Source organism: Vicia villosa, unplaced genomic scaffold, assembly GCF_029867415.1.
Source record: "Vicia villosa cultivar HV-30 ecotype Madison, WI unplaced genomic scaffold, Vvil1.0 ctg.002571F_1_1, whole genome shotgun sequence".
Taxonomy (NCBI): domain Eukaryota; kingdom Viridiplantae; phylum Streptophyta; class Magnoliopsida; order Fabales; family Fabaceae; genus Vicia; species Vicia villosa.
The window spans coordinates 219,587-242,117 of NW_026705973.1; the positions used below are offsets into that span (position 1 = coordinate 219,587).

Sequence of the window (22,531 nt, forward strand, 5' to 3'; positions counted from 1 at the left end):
ATCTGGTCGGCTGAGAAGCTGTTTGATCGGTTGGTCTGTCCGGACGATGATAGTGTGGGCGAGGAAGTAGTACCTCAGTCTTCTGGCGGCCGTTATTAGGGCCAGCGCGATTTTTTCTATCTGTTGATAGCGGACCTCGGGTCCTTGTAGGGCTTTGCTAGTGAAGTACACTGGCTTCTGCCCGTCTTCCGTTTCTCGGATCAGGGCCGCGCTGGCCGCCTCGCCAGAAACGGCCAAGTAGAGATAGAGAACCTCGTTGCTGTCTGGTCGGGATAGCACCGGGGGTTTGGAGAGCACTTGTTTGAGGTGGGATAATGCTTGTTCGCATTCCTCGGACCATTCGAAAGCTGCTTCCTTCCGAAGAAGCTTAAAGAATGGAAGTGCATGCTGGGCGGATTTTGCGACGAAGCGGGATAATGCCGTGAGCATTCCGTTTAGCACCTGGATGGATTTTTTGTTGGTGGGAGTAGGGAGGTCTGAGAATGCTCGGCATTTATCAGGGTTGGCTTCTATTCCTCGCTCTGTTAAGTAGAAGCCGAGGAATTTGCCCGCCCGCACTCCGAAGGTGCACTTCTCTGGATTGAAGCGCATCTTGCAGGACCTGGCCTGCTCGAAAACCCGCTCGAGATGTAGCGTGTGGTCGGAGTCTTCTCGAGATTTGACGATCATGTCGTCCATATACACCTCGAGCGTGTCGCCGATTTCTCCTCGGAAGACCTTGTTCATCATCCGCTGGTAAGTGGCTCCGGCGTTTTTGAGTCCGAAGGGCATTACGTTGTAGTAATAATTGCCCGATTCGGTCATGAAAGCCGTGCATTGTTTGTCGCATTTCGCCATGGGAATCTGGTTGTAACCAGAATAAGCGTCCATGAAGGACAACAGTTTATAGCCGGCCGAGTTGTCGACCAGTCTATCAATATTAGGTAAAGGGTAGGCGTCCTTTGGACATGCCCGGTTAACATCAGTATAATCAACGCACATTCTCCATTTTCCATTAGATTTTTTAACAAGTACAACATTTGAGAGCCAAGTTGAATACTTGGCCTCGGAAATAAATTTTGCCTCTAGGAGGTCTTTTACAGCTTTCTCGGCAGCCTCCGCTTTCTCGGGAGACTGCCGACGCCTACGTTGTACTACGGCCTTGGCGGTTGGATTGATGGAGAGGTGGTGACAGGCGACCTCAGGGTCGAGTCCGGGCATCTCTGCGGCGCTCCAGGCGAACAGGTCGGCATTGGCTCGAAGGCAGGCTACGAGTTGCTTCTTCGGCAGGTCAGGGATGCCTTTGCCGATCTTCACTGCTCTGTCGGGGTTGTCTCCCAGGGGGATCAGCTCGAAGTCTCCGTCGGGGACAGGCCGGACGGGATGAGGGGCTTTTGATAGTGTCTCTTCCCCGGATTTCAGTTCTTCCTGTGTAAACCTTGCGTCAAGGTCGACTGAGCTGACGTTGGCCGTTGGAACCTGATCTTCCCGAGGATGCTTGTCTTCGGCTCTTGGTTTTTTGTTGGAGCTGGTCGGAGGAGCGATCAGCTCTAGTCCTTTGACGGAGGCATCGAAGATCCTTCTCGCGGCTTCAATGTCGGCGTTGATGGTGGCCACTTTCCCTGTCCTCGTGTAAAACTTCATCTTCAGATGGACCGTGGAGGGTACGGCGGTTAGCTCGGCCAGTGTGGGGCGCCCGATGATGCAGTTGTACAATGTCTTGCAGTCGATTACCAAAAACCTGGTTTTGACTTGCCTGGACGCTTCCCCTTCCCCGAAGGTGACAATCAGCTCGACGTAGCCCCATGGTTTGGTGGTGGCTCCGTTAAAACCTTGGAGGTCGGAACCCACATAGGGAGTGAGGTGCGAGTCGTCCAGCTGAAGTGTGTGGAAGAGGTGGGAGTACATAATGTTGACTGAACTGCCTTCATCTACCAGGACCCGTCGCACATCGAAGTTTGCCATTCTGGCTCGGACGAGAAGGGGAATGGTGGCGTTTGGAGCTCCGCCGGGCAGTTCTTCGAGGTAGAAAGTGATTGGCTCTGACTTTCCTCGGAATTTCCGGAGAGTAGGGCCGAGATCTGCATTGGCGCTGAGTAGCTCGTCGAACTTTCTCTTGACCGAACTGACCGTGAGAGAGCCGGGGTCCCCGCCGTTGGAGATGACCATAGCGGTGGGGAAATGTTCCCAGGTGCTGAGGGCGGTCGTCACGCCGAGCGAAGGGATGAAGTCTTCCGGTCGGCTTACGGACAGTGCGACTTGAAGTGGTCTGCTGTCTGGTGAGTTCCCCTCGTCCGAGTTTCGAGGGATGCCTCTTCTGGGGGGTTCTCCCTTCTTGGTGTATCTTGCCAGGTGGCCCTCTTTGATCAGGGTCTCTATGGCATCTTTGAGATTTATGCACTCGTCGGTCATATGTCCGTGGCTTTTGTGGTACTTGCAGTACTTGGACTTGTCTGTCCCCGGTCTTGTAGGATTTGACTTCGGGGGCCTGATGTTGGATTTCTTGAACTCGGCGTTCTGGCAGTCGGCCAGAATTTTCTCCCGGGAGGTGTTCAAAGGAGTGTAGTCGTTGAAACGCCCTGCTGGTCCTCGCCGTTCTTTGACATCTCGGGATCGGTCGTCCCTTCTTTTGTCTTGTCCTCGGCGCGACCCCGGGTCTTCGAGGTTTGAGTTGCGAGAGGCACCGCTGCCCCTCGGGGCTCTGATTGCGGCTGCCTCGCCTTCCTCAAAATCGATGAATGCCTTTGCTTTGTTGAGGAGGTCATTCATCGAGTGCACCTTCTCAATCTTAATAGCTTTTTTGAAGTCACTGCCGGGGAGAAGTCCTCGCTCCAAGATGTACCTCTTCATGTAGTCTTCTGTCTGTACTTGGACGGCCTCCTTGTTGAATCTTTCAAGGTAATCTCGAAGAGGTTCGTTGGGTCCTTGTACTACGGCCTCGAGATTGGCTTCCGATTTCGGTTGCCGTCGGGAGGCTGTGAAGTGGCTCAAGAAAAGTTCTTTGAGCTCGGTCCAAGAATGGATGGAGTTCGAAGGGAGGTTCCTGTACCAATTCATCGCTCCCTTCCTGAGGGTGGTCGGGAAAATGCGGCATTTGATCGAGCCTCGGACGACGTGATAGTCCATGACCGCTTCGATGCTCCGGATATGGTCGTCGGGGTCAGTGGTTCCGTCGTATTGGTCCAACACTGGCGGTTTTTCCATTCCCCGAGGGAGGCGGGCTCTCCGGATACTGGCGGACAAGGGGCTGCGGAAGTCCTCCTCGTCGCTCGGTCCTGGTGAATTGTAGTGCCTGTTTCGTCGGGGATCCTCTTGGTTGTTACCCGTCGCAGCTTTGGAGGGGCCCCGACGGCCCTGTTCGGGGGAGGGGCTTCTTTGTTCAGCGGTTTCAGGTTTCTGGTTCTTCCTGTTCTTTCTGTGTGGAGAACGGGAACGAGTCCTCCGGCGGCGGTGTCTTCTCGGGGGAGACCTTGAAGAGGACGGGGAACGCCGACGGTATCTTCTCGGCGGCGAGCGTGAAGAGGAATAGGAGCGTGACCTGTAGCGCCTCCGTGGAGAAGGGCGACGTCGCCGCTGTCTTTCCAGTTCGTGAATTCGGTCATCCTGAATTCTGAGGAGGCTGTTCGTCAATTGTATTTCTTTGAGTAAGCGGACGGTGATGGGGTCAGCATCCTCGGGAATGTTGAGCGGTTCCTCTTCTTCCCCATGACGGGCTCTCCGCCTCTCGGAGGTGTGGGTGAATGAGGAAGCATGTTGCCCGTCTCGGGGGTCGGTCTCATTCACATTCTGGGCATGTTCCGGCACGTTGGTCGTTCTGATCTGCTCACCGTTCTGAACGTGCCCTTCTGGAGGAACATGGTCGACATTCTGGACCTGTTGTAGGACCTGCAACAGCTGGGTGTCCTGGGTTTCATGCCCGGACCTTTGTCGCCGACGATCCCCCCGACGATGATGAGCTAGCTCGCGGGAGGATTCCTCGATCAGCTCGTGGAGGAGGAAAGGGTCAGCGCTTGGGATGTTGTTGTTGTCAGCCATGACGATTGGAGATGATTAGCTTTGATCTTTGTTCTTTAAAGATGGGGAAGCAAGTTTCCCACAGACGGCGCCACTGATCGTACCTGATCAGAAGAATCGTCGTAGGCTGCTCGGACTGGATCTTCTAGGAAGGAGGAGGAGGGGGGGTGTACCTGCAAGGTACTCCAATGCCAAAGTAAGTTGACGAGCAAAGGAGCGCATGTACTAGTTAAGAGTGAGTAAGAATTGAATACCTGACCCTCTAGTTAAAGAGGGTATATATAGCCCCCAGCGCTGGGCCATGATCTCGCTATTGGGTTGGATTCCCAAGCCCAACTAGGAGACTGCCAGGTTTCCTGAGCGGAAATATCGGAGGTGCGTGTACGCCCTCTGTCCTGGTTAACCGCTCCGAAGTCCAAGGGAGGACGCGGTCTTTTAGGAGCCACGTGGGATCCGAGTTATTCGGAGGATTGGATATGAAGGAGCCCTGCGCGGAGCAGGGTCCTCGGCAAGGATGATGTCCGGGGGAGAATGAACGCCGAGCGCGGTGTTGGTGCCGAGCAAGGCGTGTCGGAAGGCCATGAACTATACATGGGCCTCTGAGGCTTATTGGGCCGAAAGCGGTGTTGGGCCTAGCCTTGGCCCAGTCCAGAACAAGATATAATTAGCTTAATGCATAGGTCCACAATGATAGTGGCACATTACTACAATTTAACATTGACCTAATACTTTGTAGGCATATCGAATAACATTCAAATCTCTTATAGGTATGACACCATTTTAAACGATATATGGAAAATCATGTTAATTTCCGGTGAAGTTAGAACACAAGGCTTATTGGGCACTTGAATTCTTTAATTTTGACCAATCACTAGCTGGAGAAAAGAGGAAGTTGCAACTTCATAAATTGGATGAATAAATAAGACAAGCCTATAAATTATCCAAATTATACAAAGAAAAAGTCAAAAAATATTGTGATCAGTGCTTGATAAGGAAAAGTTTAATCCAAGAGAATTGGCACTTGTATTTAACTATAGACTTAAACTGTTCCCCAAAAACTGAAGTCTAAATGGTCAAGTCCATTTAAGGTGAAAGTAGTAAAGCCTTATGGATAAGTAGAATTAGAAGATCCAACTTTTTAAGTAAAATGGATTGTGAATGGTCATAGACTAAAACCATAATTGGGTAAGATTGAATACACCATCACTATAATACCCCAGGACAATCCATGACAAACATGGGTCGATCTAATGACATAAAACAAACGCTTATTAGGAGACAACCTAATCTTGTTTAGTTTTTAAAATAATATTTGTTATTTCCTTGTATTATACTAATTAAACACCAGACACACTTTGTCTAAAATTGACTACACCCAGCCATTGGATCTTGGTCAAAGAAAATGACAAAAAAAACAAGTTATGCAGCTATCATAGAAGGTGTGTTAATCATGCCACACCGTTCGCCTAGGGCACTATGATTCAGAGGTGGGCTAAGCGCGACCCAGTCGACCTAGCGCTTGGTTACACAAGCGAGTTAAGCAAGGATCCTTGAGTTAAGTGAGGACATCTTTGCAACACTTATTATTAGTTTCCTAAGGACATGCAAATGTTTTTTTGCTGGGGATGGAATGCAAATTTGATCCAACATAAACTTATACCTATTTGTTTTGATTGTTTTCATGATTAAGTGTCAATTAGGGGAATTCATTGGTTTGGGAAAATCCAAACCAAACTGAAATCTAAACTAAACTAGTGTTAGGGTTGGAAATTTTTTTAGTTTGGGAATAGGCCGAAACAAACCAATGAAACCCGTAGATAATTGGTTTGGGCATCTGATTTCTAATATTCCACCCACAAACTTGTCTACCCAAATCAACCATAATTATTTCTCATGACTCATACCATCATTATCACATAAACTAATACCAAGCATTCAAATTCAACAAAAAAATGATGCTTCGTTTTAGGACATGTTATACTATTTAATTTGAATTTAAGTCATTATTATAGAATTGCTAACATACAGTACTAAACAAACATAGAGCTGAGAACCACCTTCGTTACCATACTAACTAAAGTGACCAATTGCATATTAAAAATCCTCTGTGTTAGATGTTTTTCCCGTTAGATATTTTTTAATCTATTATGGAAAAACTGCTAGTCTAGTGTTTATAATTGAATATTATTAATACTATAATTTTTTTTGTTATTAGGGAAAATTAGTTGTCATAAATTATTTTATTCAAATATTTTAGCACTTTATTAATGAACCCGGTCAATCCAAATCAAACCAATTTGTTGTTTCTCGGTTCAGTTTGGTTTAGGCTTTATTGAAAAAAATTAGAAATCCAATCCAAAACCAATTAGTATATTTTTAATCAGTTTGGGCATCAATGACTAAATTAGAATATGCAAGTGCAATTGGTTATCTAATGTACTAGATCTAATATAACATTTGCAGTTAGTAAATGAGTAGATTTACTAGCAATTCAAATAGTGAGAATTGGAACGCCATCACGAGGATTTTTAGTTATCCTTTGAGAAAAAAATATTGGCCTTCATGATGGTAGGTTTCCTGCCATACTAGAAGGATATACCAATGCTAGATGGATATCGAGTTTGATATCTTAAATCTATAAATGGGTGGATATTTACACTAGCTGGAGGAGCAATTTCTTGGAAGAGCAAGAAACAAACATACTCTTTTGACCATGGAATCGGAGTTCGTGGCTCTCACTTCCGCTAATCAAGAATCAGAGTGGTTGATGGATCTTCTGTTGGAATTTCTATTGGCAAAAGACAATGTTTCAAAGGTAATGATACATTGCGATAGCTAAGCCACTTTAGCAAGAGCATTAAGCAAAGTGTCTAATAGAAAATCTAGGCATATAGGGCTTAGACATCCGTCCGTGAGAAAATTGAATAAGGATGAAATCACTTCACTCACCTATATACGAACAAGCTATAATTTGGCCAATCCATTTACTAAGCCATTGGCCAGAGACTTAGTAAAAACAACCTCGAGAGGTATGGGGTTGAAACTCCTTGAGTAAGAGTTCCGACAGCGGCGGTAACCCAATCTTACGTTAACAGAACATTAACCTCGAGTTCAATGGGTAACAACAAGTCATTGATTTGGATAATTGTCAAACATTTTGTGATAATGTTGACCTTAAAACGAGGGTTGTGTTTATTTTAAACTCTTAATGAAGTTCATAATCGATAAAAAGTATCTTATGGAAAAGGATATAACATGAACTTCACCTATGAGAATTTCGAGATGGTGTCGCCGCAAAGTGAGAGTTGGAGTTTCTCTCATGAAAAATTCATGAAACGGGATAACATATGGCCATAAATAAGTGCTAAGCGAGATACGTAGAGGAAGAACCTTTAAAGAGTGTGTGTCAGGTAACACCCGTATAGTCATATGGATTAATGGTTTAAAAGCATTGCTACCTAATATTCCGATTAAACTTCGCGTTATCCTCACTAAGGTTAAGATTAAAATCAAAAGATACCTAAGTGTATTAAAACTCTTTATACCTCATTTTCTAGAATTAGACTTGTCATTATTACAACAAGTGGGGATTGTTGGAAATTAATGGACAATTAATGTCTATGAGTGTGTTCATATATTACAAAGTTAAAGAGGATAAAAGTGCCCATAGAAAAAGTGAAAATTGCCTTCAAATCTGTCTGAAGGAATTTTAGTCCGTTTTTGGACTAAACATCTATTGGTGGAAGTTGCTGTTAAATTTGTCTTAGACTACTAAAAGTTTGAATTTTAAATTCAAAATACACAACACCTCATGAAGTGGTGCATTGTATTATTAAAGGTGAACCATTGCAACTTATACTGAAAAGGTGTTGTTTCATCATAGAGTTGCAAACTTATGAAATAACATATGCCTAGCCTATAAATACATGATTCTGAATTCGAAAAGTCATTCACTCAAAATCGTATATCCTCTTCCATATTCCAAACACACTTCCTTGCATTCGAGTTCTTCATCAGTCTTGTGCAGACTCAATTATAAAACTGATTTATCCTGTATATTCATGTTTTTCAACTCTGAGACAATTAAGTGAGTGCTTAAAATATTTTTAAGGACAGTGAATCTGTTCACAACTCAGCCCTTGATCCATTTAACTTTACCGAAATTTCTAACAAATAGTTAAAAGAGTACTTACAAAAAAAAATCCCCATATCCTTGTAATCGGGCTTAGAGACATTAGTTTTTTTTTCTTTCAGGATTTATATTGTTTCTATCATATTTGCTCTTATCCTCACATCTTTGTGATGAATTGCCTTTCACACTATTTGTGATTAACTATTAAGAATCAAAATATAAATTTAATTAGAAAAGATTCAACACATAAAATTTACTCATTTTTGTAATCGAAATATGTTTTGAATTTTGATAGAATTAATTATAAAAATTTGATGTTATAAAATAATTGATGTCTTAAATTATCATCCTTTTTTTACAATATCATATCATATTATATCTTTAATATTTATATCTCTTTTTTAAAAAAAAATTAATTTTCAATATTATTAATAAAATGTAATTTTATAAAATAACACATTATTCTTTTTTATCTAAAAGTAATTTTATTTTTTAATTTATGTAAACAAATAAAAATATCTTAAACTTGATACGGGTAGAGTAATATTTTTTACTACCTTCAATTTTTTTTATAAAAAAAAATATTTTTTAATTTCATTAAATAACTAATGTATCTGTAATGTATACTCTCATAAATAGGATCCAAAAAAAAAGTAAGTAATAGTTGTCATTGTATTCTTTAGATCAATTTTTTTAATAAGATCCAAAATATATTAAAAAAAGAAAAGAGTACAAAGTAAATAAATTCTCTCTTTTCTATATATAGCATTTATTTATCATTAATTTATGTATCATCAACAATATTATATGATATGCCACGCAACCTACCATTAGTTAAGTAATAAAACTATGGCATCATTGCACACTATCAACTGCTGAATCCAATTGTAACAAAAAACTTTGGATTCCAATTAGACAATTAAAGCAAAAGATCCTCGATAATAATGCTAACATTAATATACACCGTTTCACCAATCTTCAAACATCAAGATCCATTATTTGAGATTTTCTAATAAATTAACATTATTCGATCATCAAATTTAATGGCTGAAATTACACATAAAGCCAAGGTCTAGCCCTATATAAACCAATGTTTTTATAAGTTTTCAAGCATCACAATCTCTTCTCTAGCTATAGTAGCTCTTCATTAGATATTAATATAGTTGTGTTTTTATTTCTTTTAGTTTACTTAGTTAATAATTTGGGTTTAATTTGGAGCTCTTTGCACTTCAATTCTAAAAGGAGGTGATGGTGGACCCTTGCTGCTTGTTCATGGATACCTTTGACTTTGCATATTGGAAGCTTTGCAAAAGTCATGGGTTTGCATGAATTTGGAGATAGGGTTGCCTTGATCTTTTTGTATTGGAGTGAAAGGAGCTCCAAAAGTTGTTTCAAATTAGATGTATGTCTCACCTAAGTATTTTATACTATTCTTACATGTATTGTCTTAAAGTCTAGATATAAGTATCTTATTTTCTCACACTTATGTGTATGTATGTAGAAAAATCACATGTGACCGATTGCTGAAGGAAATCAACGAGGTACACAAGAGGTGGCATAGTTGGAGAATGGAGATATTGTTTTGCACGTATTTTTTTTTTTAGAATTACTTATCATGTTAGATATATATCCTCTAATATGTATATTCTGGTAGTCTTTATTTTGCGGGCGGGACAGATATTTATAATATTTTTTGAGAAATTTTTTTTACTAGGGAACACTCAGGGAACATTGATACAATGTGGGATTTTATTTTGGATTTGTTTTGATGTCATTTTGGATGTTACTTTTCTAGTTATTTATTTTTTATTAATATATATGGGTTTTTCTAACCTATGCAACCTCTTATAGGATAAGAGACAATTAATATACCATTTTTTTAAATATAAATTACCATATATATTATTATTTATGTTGATCCATTAATTGGATAGGAGAGAGAAGATATAAAAGATTATTTTTTAAAAAAAAATAATTAATATGATAATTTATATGGAAAGAAATAATGTATTAATTGCCCTTATCCTATGCAAGGTTGCATAGGTTAGAAAAACCTAATATATAATTATTTTTTAATAATATTTATTAGTTTAGTTTAATCTATTTATTTTTATTATTTCATTTATTTCACTCTAACATTAACTTTTAATATTTTATATATATATATATATATATATATATATATATATATATATATATATATATATATATATATATATATATATATATATATATATATAATATCAAATTTATGATTTATTATTATTTTTATAATATTACTAAAAATATAATTTGTAATTTGGATATTCAAAAATTTATCTAAATTAAACCTTATTAAATTGGATCAGTTTAGATTTTTTAAAATATATCACCCAAAATCAAATCGAACCACAAATAAATTTATCTTTAAATTAGATGAACTTTTGCCTTAACTGATTTAAATCGAGCCGCAAATACCCTAAAAAAACACACTATTGTATTCTTGAGATCTCATGCTAAAGAAACCCAATATTGTATAATATGCCACACAAGCTTCCGTTAATTAAGTACTAAAATTATGATTCATTTGCACATTATCAATTGTATATTCCAAACAGATAATTAAAGAAAAAGGTCGTCAATTATATTAAAAATAATAGTACATTGTTTCACCAATCCTCAAACATCAAGATCCCTCATTTGAGATCTTCAAATAAATTACCATAAATTTAAAGGCCGAAATTACACATTAAACCAATGTCTTTGCCTATATAAACTAATGTTTTGTAAAGTTTTCAAGCATCACAATATTCTCAATAGCTAGTAGCTCTTCTTAGAAATTACATATAATTGCAGTTTTTTTACTCTACAGATGCCAACTTTTCTCATCTTGAATCTAAGAATTTTATATTATTCGCACATGTATTGTCATAAACTCTTCTTTTGATGAGATGCAGGCACAGTTGATTCAAGGTTACTTTACTGAAGTGAAAATATATGCTATGACTCATGTCTAGGGGTGGACAACGGTTCGGCTCAGATTCGGGCCCAAAACCCAGAACCGGACCAACGCTCGGGTGAGTTATCCAGACCCAATTTTCGACCGTTGGGCCTTTCGGTTTGGTCGGATCCGGTTTAGTTCGGATCGGTTAGGCAAACCGGTTTAATTCGGTTAAGAATGTGTTGGGCCATATAACCTTTTAAGCCCAAATTTAAAATTTAACTTATTTTTTTATTTATTTGCAGATTTATAATTACTGGGCCAGGTTAAATTTTGGCCCTTCTTAAATCAGGATCTTTTTATATCCATTCTAAAATTAGGAAATTGAATTATTTTTACTTAATTTTTAATTTAAAAAATAAATATCTTGTTTTTTTGTTATTTCTTAAAATTATTATTGTTTTTTTGTTATTTCTTAAAATTAAAACATTTAACATAACAGAGTAAATAACACAATTTATGTTTGTCCAAAAGTCCATATATTCATATTTGTGTTATGTTGATGCTTTCTCCACAGCTGAGGCAAATTTGTCTTCTATTTCTTGATTATAATCTTTTCAATTTTTTTCCTTCAATTTCTATGTTGATAAATAGACTTGAAGCAGACACAAGACAAAGCAATTTTCTCCTTTATTATGCTATAATTATCCATATACAACAAGATCCTACATAGAAAAAATAAAACTGATATTAGAAAAAATTCAGAAAATTAAAAAGTTTGATGAAACAAATCTAATGAATTAATTATATAAAAACAAAACTCAACTATAAAACCATATTCAAACATCCAGAGGAGTATCTCAGTATCATACATCCAGAGGAACTCAACTATAAAAACAAATCTATATAATATCATACCTCTCCAAAACTCCCAAAGAAGTATCTCAGTATCATAAATCTTGTAAAACTCTATAAAACCATAAATTATTTCAGAATTAAATCCCAAAGAAGTATCTCAGTATCATAAATCTTGTAAAACTCTATAAAACCATAAATTATTTCAGAATTAAATCATGTATATATTAAAATAGATTTCAAAATTAAGAGAGTTCCAAATTTAAAATTTAGAGTTAGTTCCACAAATGAGTTCATAACAGTTCTAAATTCAGAGTTTGTTTCAAATTCACATAGTTAGTTCCAAATTCAAACATCCGGTTCAAAAGATTAAAATAATTTAACAGTTAATTCTAAACTCACCATCTCAAACACTTTTTGCTCCAATTGCCTTTGAAACTCCATTGATACTGAAAACAAAAAATACATATTACTAACACTTAAACAAGAGTAAATAAAAAGAATTCCAGCATGACATAACAGGAAAAAATTGGACTTGTTAAACTTATCCTTTCATTAAGAGGTCCTCCATCAATTTTCTCAGGTTATTTATAATATCTCCCTCAAAAACACATTATACTAAACAAGCTTTATATATATATATATATATATATAGAGGAGGGATCAAATTACACCCGAAAAGTTACACCACGAGTTACACTCGTTCAATAACCACATCTCGAATTAATATTTTTTAATTCAACCGTTCGATTGAAACATAATATCATATAGATCATACCTATAAAGTTTGAGCTTAATCTATAATGATTTACTATATCATCAAGATATCCAAATATTAACGTCAAAATGAACTTTCATATAACGTTAATTTTGATGTAATTCAATGACATAGTAAATCATTATAGATTAAGCTCAAACTTTATAGGTATGATCTATATGATATTATGTTTCAATCCAACGGTTAAATTTAAAAAATATTAATTCGAGATGTAGCTATTGAACGAGTGTAACTCGTGGTGTAACTCTTCGGGTGTAATTTGATCCCTCCTCATATATATATATATATATATATATATATATATATATATATATATATATATATATATATATATATATATATATATATATATATATATATATATATATATATATATATATATATATATATATATATATATCAAGTTATTAAAGGATAAGACATTCAATTTCTCTTAAATATGGCAGCAAGAAAAATGTGTTGATTGAAATACCTCATAGATCTAACAACAGAAGCAAGTTTGTTACTTGAAACAAACTATAAAATGCATTATTTAAGGTTTAAAAAATATAACCTTATGGATCAAGTTTGTAAAACTAATTACACAAGATAGATGCATTATTTTAAAGTTTCCATTAAAAATTGTTATATATTGAATTTACAGTGTCAGTTTTTAGTTTTTGACGACAGGATAGTGAGTTGTGCAACAAATCAAGAGGCCAGATCTGAATCTCCTTTCCAAAAGCTTTTTCAAACAAAGACAAGTGGTGTTTTGAGTCTTTTTTCACTGGATTCATAAATCATAACCATTCTAAAAAATATAAAATAAAAAATCACTTAATAAAACATCAGGTCAAAAATCACTTAAATGTAAACCTAAACTTAAATCAAAGCCATACAATATTGCAGCAAACAAAAAAAATTGAAAAGTTAAGTAAGATGTAGTTCTATAGAAAAATAGGATAAACTAACCTCCGAGTATGAAGATGACAGGGGTGGCTACAAAAAATCACAAAACACATGTTAGTGAAACAAATCAAACACTAATAGAATACATCTATGAGATTAACAAACCACAACATATTATACCTTTCAAACAAACACTAGTAAGTCGTCTTTCTTCAAGTATTGAGACGATATTGTTTATAGATCGATTGGGGTTGGGTCAGATTTCAAAATGAACCTTGTATTTTGAAGGGAAGAGACGTGATAATAAACAAAGAGAGGAACGGAGTGATTGTTCATTGTTGTTCATGGTAGCAACAAAGAAGATGAAGGAATGAAGGAGAGCGGCGACAGATTGATTTCTATAAGAATGAATGAATGAGATTAGGGTTACAAAGTGGTTTTATCAAATTGGTCTGGGCCTGGAAATTGGGCTGTGTTATTTGGATAAAACTGAGTAACAAACCAATAGAATAATAAAACTATCGTTCGGGTTCGGGATCCGACGGGTTCAATAAATCTATCCGAACCCGACCACACTTACCCCTTTAAATCCGTTGTTTTCACCCGCACAAACCGCAGAACCGAATAAACCCGACCGAAGGCTAAAATATTCATACGGGTCGGACGGTTTTTCTCGGTTGGTTCCATGTTGTCCACCCCTACTCATGTCAACAACAATGACAACAATGTAAATGCAAGCTTCTCAAGCATAGTGTGTTTTGATGAAGACAATATGGACATCAAGCTTTTATAAAGGATGTGCAAAAAGAATTTCAAGTATCAAGCAAAAATACATCATTTCAAAGTCTTGAAGAATTTGTGAAGATTCAAGGATCAAGCTAAAATGTCAAAGGTATAAACAATACTCACTTTGACATATAATTGTTCACAAATATATTTTCATGCATATCATAATCATACTACAAAGTGTCATCCCTCAAAAGTTCATTTAAAACCTTTTTCATAGTTAAAATTCAAAATAAAGGTTTTAGGAACCGGGTTGTCCCTATGGGGGAACCGGTTCCCAGCATTCTCAATTTTCAGCATTCTGTGGTTTACTATGGGGAACCGGGTTGTCCCTATGCAGGAACCGGTTCCCACGTTCAAAATTCAAATTTTCTGCTGTAACGTTCAGCAGGAACCGGGTTGTCCCAGGCAGGAACCGGTTCCTACTGAACCAGTGTGTTTTTTCATTGCATGATCTTATTCAAACGAATTCCTTTTTATACCACTTGATCATTGCATTGTTTCATTGGAAAATAACCATTCAAAGAGGTGTTTAACACACTATAAATTCTACATATTTCAAAATCTTTAGACACCTTCTTTATTAACAATTCATACTCATAAATTTCATTATTTCCAAGTGTCCACAAACCAGAATTTTTATATGAAACTTTCTACACACATTTTCATAGAGAATTCATTCAAAGTTTCATGCATACATTATTGTGAACACTTATATTCATTTTGAGAATTGTTTATTTGAAGAAGAAGATCAATCCAAGATTGATAGTGCTATACAAACTTCATCTAAATCTCTTGTAAAAATTCAAAGAAAATTATCTCCTTACTATCCAGGATTGTTGGAAGTAAGTGGTGTGTTTGAAGAGGATTGTTCTTCATACACATTAGTGTTGATTGATCTTAAAGGTGTTAAGAACCTTTGATCACCCTATAGGTTAGATAGTAGGCATAGGCTTGTACAATAATTCTAACTATAGTGAAATCTCTTTCGTGTTTGAAAGGGGACTGGAGTACTCTCGGATTGTGAGGGGAACCAGTATATATCGTTGCGTTCTTTACTTTTCCGCACTTTATTGCATTCATCACCATTACCAAAGAAAAGAAAAGAACCTTACAAAAACCTTCAAACACTTAACCAAAAATTATTAGAAGTATTCTCATAAAACCGATTAAATTTTTGAAAACCTAATTCACCCCCCCTCTTAGGCGCACTCTTATACTTACAAACAATGATTGTGAATATTAAAAGTAAAGCTATGAATAAGATTTATAGGCTACAATAGCCTATTATTATGTTAATTTGATGTAATTTAAATATATATAATGCTATTATTATATTTTCGGATGCAAATCTGAGCTGTGTTCTTTGTTTGACAGTAGGAAATTCTTTGATGCTGCTATATAGTGTTGTTAGGTTGATTTGGAGGATACAGCGGAGTGAATTGGTTTTACGGATCAACAATGTAAATTTAGGAAAGAAGGGGTTATTTGGTTGATTATCTGCAGGAATATTTGGTTATTTAGAAACGGAATTATTTCCGAGAAGCAAGGTTGAAACGTCCTTGAAGTTGTTTTGGAATATTAAAATTACGGTTTGGAAGTGTTTAGCAAAAATCCGTGTTTTATCTTACTCTCCTGATGAGCTTGAGAGATCTTTGAAATTATGAATGACCTCAAGAATTGAGGATACAATCGTGATGATATCAAACTTTGCCTTAGCTTGAGTGTGATATCCATATCCTCCTCTTTGAATGGGGAAGGCCCAAATCACATGCAATCTTCATCCCATAACCATAGAACCAATGATATATATGCATGGTTGTGTTTGTCATGACCTATTGAAGGATGCAAATGAATATGAAGCAAACCTAATTAGGGTTAGGAATAAGATAGCAAATTTTGGGGTACAACAACTGACCTTATTCAATCATCTTCAACCTGAAGGTATAAACAGCAACGACTTTCAAACAGTCGAGGTTGAAGGGGATTGAATACTAAAAGAACCATAAATTTGCACTATGGGGACAGAGGAAATGTTTACTGATGTTTGGGTAGTTTTGTGCGCCTCTGCTGACGAGCTTTGGCAGGCAAGGATATAATTCTTAATGGTGGACCAACAAAGTTGCATTTGAAAAGGATACGAATAACGACTGGACTTTGAAGGGGATACCAGTAACTATAGGATCTAAGGGGTATGTCAGTAAACACTGGACTTGAACAAGGAATACTAGTAAACACTATACGTAACCAAAAAGGTGGGGACATCATTATGGAGAATGGTGGATTGAGTCTGGATCCATCTGTTGGAGAGGACTTTAGTGAATAGTACCAAAAAGGTAAATAATGATTGAAGCTCGATAGTCGAAATAGTCATAGTGCATGTGAAGAGACGTAAGCGGTTGCGGTGGTGCAATGATAAAGAGGAAGAAAGTACGGTGATAATTTGTAAGAATCAAAAGACGATTTTCACATAAGTAATAAGTTGGTGATGACCAACGCTAAAAGATTTTCGGTGCAGTGACATAAGAGGGATACCTACAAGGTTAATAATCTAATGCTCATGTCAACAAATGAGAGAAGTGAAACTTGCAAGTGCATGAATGAAATGAAATCGTACCTTGAGATAACGAAGGGTCACCATTATATAGGAATGACGATTAAAACCGTCATTAATGGGTACGACTTAAGTTGCATGATATTGTCAAATGTGTATCAACGATTGAGATGATGACGAGGTTCTGTTTCAATGTACTAGTTAAATGAACACTTTTAGTTAGATTGAATTTTCGTGTTAAATGAGTCTTAGTAGGCTGTTTAGCTCACCTGAAACAAATATTATGTAAATATCCAAACATATTTTAGAAAATATATATAATGATATTTCCACATATTTAGACATGAGTGGGTATTGTCACAATAATCATTAATAGCATATTGATAATTCTTTGTTCACACACTTGCCTAAGAAAAGTATCCACACTTCCAATCTAACTAATTTGTGTCTAATAAATAAAATGAGGTAGCATTACTACCAACTACGCTGGCTAGAAATTTCCAATTTTCTAATTCATGGACGCGCGGCCTCCACACAGTTGACCATTCCTGTATGATTTTTTATTTTTTGTTTGTTTATCTTTGAAAAGGTAAAGAAATTACTTTAAAGTCATTTTTTTACTCTACCACCTTTAATTATAAAAATTCAGTAAAAAAAATTATCTTTAACTATAAACCATTTTGAAACACCAATCACTTTTGTTTCAGTATTTAATTAAAATTATTAATTTTTTTAAGACTTACAAATTGAATAAACACTCAATTTAATTTTTAAATTATCAATTTTTTATTTATTTATTCATTAAATTATAAAAATAAATTTAAATATCATGAAATTACCATTTTATTTAATTATTTTTTATAAAAACTTAAATAGTTGATTGGAAGAATAACTTTAATTTTTTTAATTGATTTAAAGGTTAATTATATTTTGGTTATTTGTTTTTACTAACAAAATTAATTTTTTATTTGAAATTAAAATAATTTTGATAATTTTTTTATTTTTACCCTTAAATTTAATGATATATTTAGTTTTATCAATGTATCAATTACAACGCTTATTAAATCTATCCATAAACACTTTTATGATGTAATATTAGTGAAAAGCGTTAAAAAGAGAATACATAATTAGTTTTGTAAAAATATAAAAAAAATATTTGAATTTAAAATAAATGATAATAAAATTAAATAAGAGATAGAAATTATAATTAACTTTAAAAAAATTGGTACAATAATTAACTTTAGATTTTAATGGTTTAAAAAATTAATTGTAATAATTTAAAAATTAATTGTTTATTTAAAAGATTATATTATCTGAGGGCATATCATATGAGAATGACATATTTATATGAGAACGTGAGAATGAATCTGAACCATTGGATTTTAAAATAAATGGTGGAGATTATGGGTGAATTTTTTTTTCTCTCTCCACCATTTATTTTAAAATTCAATTGTTCAGATTCATTCTCATATTCTCATATAAATATGTCATTCTCATATGATATATCCTTTTATCTTAAATATAATTATTAAAAAATATATTTTAACAAATAATTTAATACTTATTTCTTAAAAAATATAAAATTGAAATATTAGTTAAACAACAACTTGTTATTATTAAACATGAAATTTGCAATAAAAAATTCCGGTAATAAAAATACAAATTTGTTTTGTCGACGAACCACAAATATATATCCATCCCCTTATATAGGAGTGTCAAAACTTCTTTTTTTTTTTCTTCATTTCGAGACCAAAAAAAATAAAAATAAAGTTGATTTTTGATTTCCGAAAACCTTGAAAATCATTTTTGTTACAACGGTTTTTCCAATCTATATTAAACCCTCTCCGTCTGATTTCCAACCTTATCTTAGGGTTTTCTGTTTCTTCATCATTTCTGTCAACCCAATTTATATACATGAAGGATTTGAATTCCGATCTCTTTGACCCCGTCACGGTGATGGAATCCGAATGGGCCCACGGTGGTTCTAACTCCGACGCCGATTTCGGTTTCGCTTTCAATGATAGTAATTTCTCCGATAGGATTCTTCGGATCGAGATCATGGCTGACCCCGTTGATCCTCAGCCGGATTCCGAGACTTGTACCACCATCGCCGATTGGGCCAGACACCGTAAGAGGAGACGCGAGGATATCAAAAAAGATAACGGTATGATATCCCCCTCTCTCTCTCTCTCTCTCCTTCTCTCTGTTTGTTTTTGCAATTTTTTCATGATTTTACTTTTTTTAGGGTTTCTAGCTTTTTTTTTCAGTGATGAAACTGGAAATGGTTTGATTTAGATTTGTTGACATTTTAGGAAATAAAAATATTATTATGTGTGGAATGGGAAACACGAATTTAATGTAAATATGATTGCATAGAGTGTTTGATTTTGGTGTTATTTTGAGAAATTTATTGTGTAAGTAGAAATTTGGAAGTGGTTGTGATAGCTTGATAGGGACTGAAGCTATATAGAACATGGCTGGTTTTTATGAATGGGTGGGTGTTTGTTGGATGTTGTTTTGTGTAGGTGATTTTATGTTTTTGTTATGTATGGTTGGTACCTAATGTTGTATGGTGTTTTGTAACTTTGTTTGCAGTTGGAGATCTGCCGGATGAGCAAATTTTGAATGGGAACCAACCTGATATGGATGATTGTGTTGCTTCGGAAAATCAAGATGAAGAGGTTGTTGCGATGGTTGAAGAATCCCCTTCTGGTAAACTTTGAAATCTTAAAGTTGATTGTTTAATGATAAGAGTATTAGGTCTAAGAGATTCTTAAAGTTGATTGTTTAACGATAAGAGTGATAGGTGTAAGAGATTCTTACTAGTTTTCTCCCGATATCCACCGACTTTATTTGCATCTTTCCATTACTGCATAGTACAGTCTTGTTTTCTCGAGGGGGTTAGACCAATCAGGGTTATCAATCCTAGCGGAAAGCGGTGTTATTCCGGGACGGCATGGAGGCCGGTGTCTATGGTGTAGCGGTTTGCGTCTCAGTTTGAGCCTTTTGCTTTGATATTTGATTTTATGAATCTTATATGGGTATAGTTATTATCCATATAATTAGTCCAAAAAAAGAGTCAAATAGCAGCTATCCCGTTATCAGCTATCCCGATATCCCAGTTTTGGGCTCGGCCGTTCGGCTCTGCTATCTGGGGGTTTATAACTCTGAAAACTGGAATTTATAACTCTGAGACTAATACATTTTCTTTATGATTTGCCACAATCTTGAAGTTCATCACTATCAATCTATGAAAAAAGGGTATAAGTTACTAGGGAAATTAATCTGTTACAGAAATCATAATATTGAACTTTGACTATGAAGCTGTCAGTATTGCTCTATGAACACTTCTGATTTTGATATGGTTAACGTAGGTGATGAAGCTGTAAATAGCAATGATGATTTAAACCTGGGAATGGATTACGCCGAACCTGCGGTTGTTAGATTTAAAACCCTACATATCAGTTCTCCTATCTTGGCCGCAAAAAGCCCTTTTTTCTACAAGGTAGACATACATCTCTTCTTTATATTGTACATTGTTTAGTTCTGCCAAAAGTATGATTTCATAGCAATGTTTTGATTTACCTTTTGCAGCTTTTCTCGAATGGGATGAGAGAATCAGAGCTTAGACATGTCACCCTCAGAATTAATGCCTCTGGTATAATCATATATGCAAACTTTTTTATGATTCTTGCTTTATGGTTTTAGTTTTCCCTCAATAGTCATCTAATAAAGTTACTTCTTTTTTTTATTACAGAAGAAGCTGCTCTGATGGAACTACTGAATTTTATGTATAGTAATACCTTGAGCATTAAAACTGCACCTGGTTTGCTTGACGTGTTGATGGCCGCTGACAAATTTGAAGTTGCTTCATGCATGCGATATTGTAGCCGGTTATTGCGTAATATTGCCATGACTCCTGAATCTGCATTGCTTTACTTGGAGCTTCCTTCTAGTGTCCTAATGGCTGAGGCAGTTCAACCATTAACTGATGCTGCAAAGCAGTATCTTGCTAGCAGATACAAGGATATAACCAAGCAAGTGTTTGTTTTTTTTTTTTTTAATTTCAGTTGCTCTAGAATAGATTCAAGCACTGCTAATTCTTATAAGATTTTTCTCTTATATCAAATACTATTCAGTACTTCCCTTTCTCTTTTAAGAAATTATTTCAATTGCACTTGTCAGGGACTAGATGGATTTGGGGGCCAAAACATTTATTAAACTGTATATTTCTTCGCATACCATCTAATGGTTGGAACTCTTGTAGGCATTGCTTTTTTAGATAGTCAACTTCATAGGTTATAAACCTTTTAGAGAGGCTTTCTCTATTATTGGACTCCAAGGCAAAGTCTTTCAGGAAATAGTCAACTTCATAGTTTATAAACATTTTAGAGAGGCTTTCTCTATTTTATTGGACTCCAAGACAAAGTCTTTCAGGAAAAGAAAAAAAATGTTTCTCGTCCCTATTTATATAACACCTGTTTCTTTTGTTGCCTTTCTTCATTTGTTTCATCTCAATCTCATCTTTCGTTTCAAATGCTAATAACAATAAATCTCGTATATGACCAGGTTCCAGGAAGAGGTTATGAACTTGCCCCTAGTTGGAGTAGAGGCAATATTATCTAGTGATGATCTCCAGGTTGCGTCAGAAGATGCTGTTTATGACTTTGTGTTGAAGTGGGCTAGACAACAGTATAGCAATGTGGAAGAAAGACGAATAGTCCTAGGCTCACGGCTTGCGAGACTAATTCGCTTCCCTTATATGACCTGCCGAAAGCTTAAGAAGGTCTTAACCTGTAGTGACTTTGAACATGATGTTTCATCCAAGCTTGTACTTGAGGCCCTATTTTTCAAGGCAGAGGTTCCACATCGCCAACGGTCGCTGGCAGCAGAAGAGCCAACTTGCTCAAGCCGTCGTTTCTTAGAGAGGGCATACAAATATCGTCCTGTCAAGGTGGTTGAATTTGAACTTCCTCGCCAGCAGTGTGTGGTGTACTTGGATCTAAAGCGCGACGAGTGTAACAACTTGTTCCCATCTGGCCGGGTTTATTCTCAGGCATTTCACTTGGGTGGACAAGGGTTTTTTCTATCAGCACATTGTAACATGGATCAACAAAGCTCTTTCCATTGTTTTGGACTGTTTTTAGGAATGCAGGAAAAGGGTTCCGTGAGCTTCACTGTGGACTATGAATTTGCGGCAAGGTCAAGACCTACAGAGGAATTCGTCAGCAAATACAAAGGCAATTACACATTCACAGGTGGCAAGGCCGTCGGCTACAGAAACTTGTTTGCAATTCCATGGACTTCATTCATGGCCGAGGATTGTCTTTACTTCATCAACGGTGTTCTACATCTCAGGGCCGAGCTCACCATCAGACACTGACACGGTTTCCAGTTTGTAAACTCTTTATTCTGGTTGGTAGCTCTGTCAAATACTTATCTGTTGTAATATTGTTCTTTAATTAATATTCTGTAATATTATGTTTACCTCTTCTAATGATGTTATGTTAGTTAACCTTCAAAATCTAGGCAATGGGCACTAGGTGTCTAGTGTTACATGAGATTGAAAAGATAATTAGGACTATGATTTATTATGGTAATTAATGCTTAGACACGTTGTGCACA

The 22,531-nt window shown here is 36.2% G+C and overlaps 1 protein-coding gene across 1 annotated transcript; it reads left to right on the forward strand.

Moving 5' to 3' along the window:
• The first annotated feature begins 18,644 nt into the window (after positions 1-18,644).
• LOC131639275 (BTB/POZ domain-containing protein POB1-like) lies at positions 18,645-22,531 on the forward strand. The gene is made up of 6 exons (XM_058909770.1): positions 18,645-19,070; positions 19,502-19,618; positions 20,281-20,411; positions 20,501-20,564; positions 20,664-20,943; positions 21,476-22,531. The coding sequence occupies exons 1-6, from the start codon at positions 18,821-18,823 to the stop codon at positions 22,287-22,289; spliced, it is 1,656 nt and encodes a 551-aa protein (XP_058765753.1). The 5' UTR covers positions 18,645-18,820; the 3' UTR covers positions 22,290-22,531.

What these genes read in the sequence shown, in the direction of transcription:
- LOC131639275 (XM_058909770.1), top strand. Translation starts at nt 18,821, where the DNA reads ATGAAGGATTTGAATTCCGATCTCTTTGACCCCGTCACGGTGATGGAA. An exon ending in AAAGCCCTTTTTTCTACAAG is followed by an intron (nt 20,412 to 20,500) that starts GTAGACATACAT and finishes TACCTTTTGCAG; the next exon opens with CTTTTCTCGAATGGGATGAG. An exon ending in CCTCAGAATTAATGCCTCTG is followed by an intron (nt 20,565 to 20,663) that starts GTATAATCATAT and finishes TTTTTATTACAG; the next exon opens with AAGAAGCTGCTCTGATGGAA.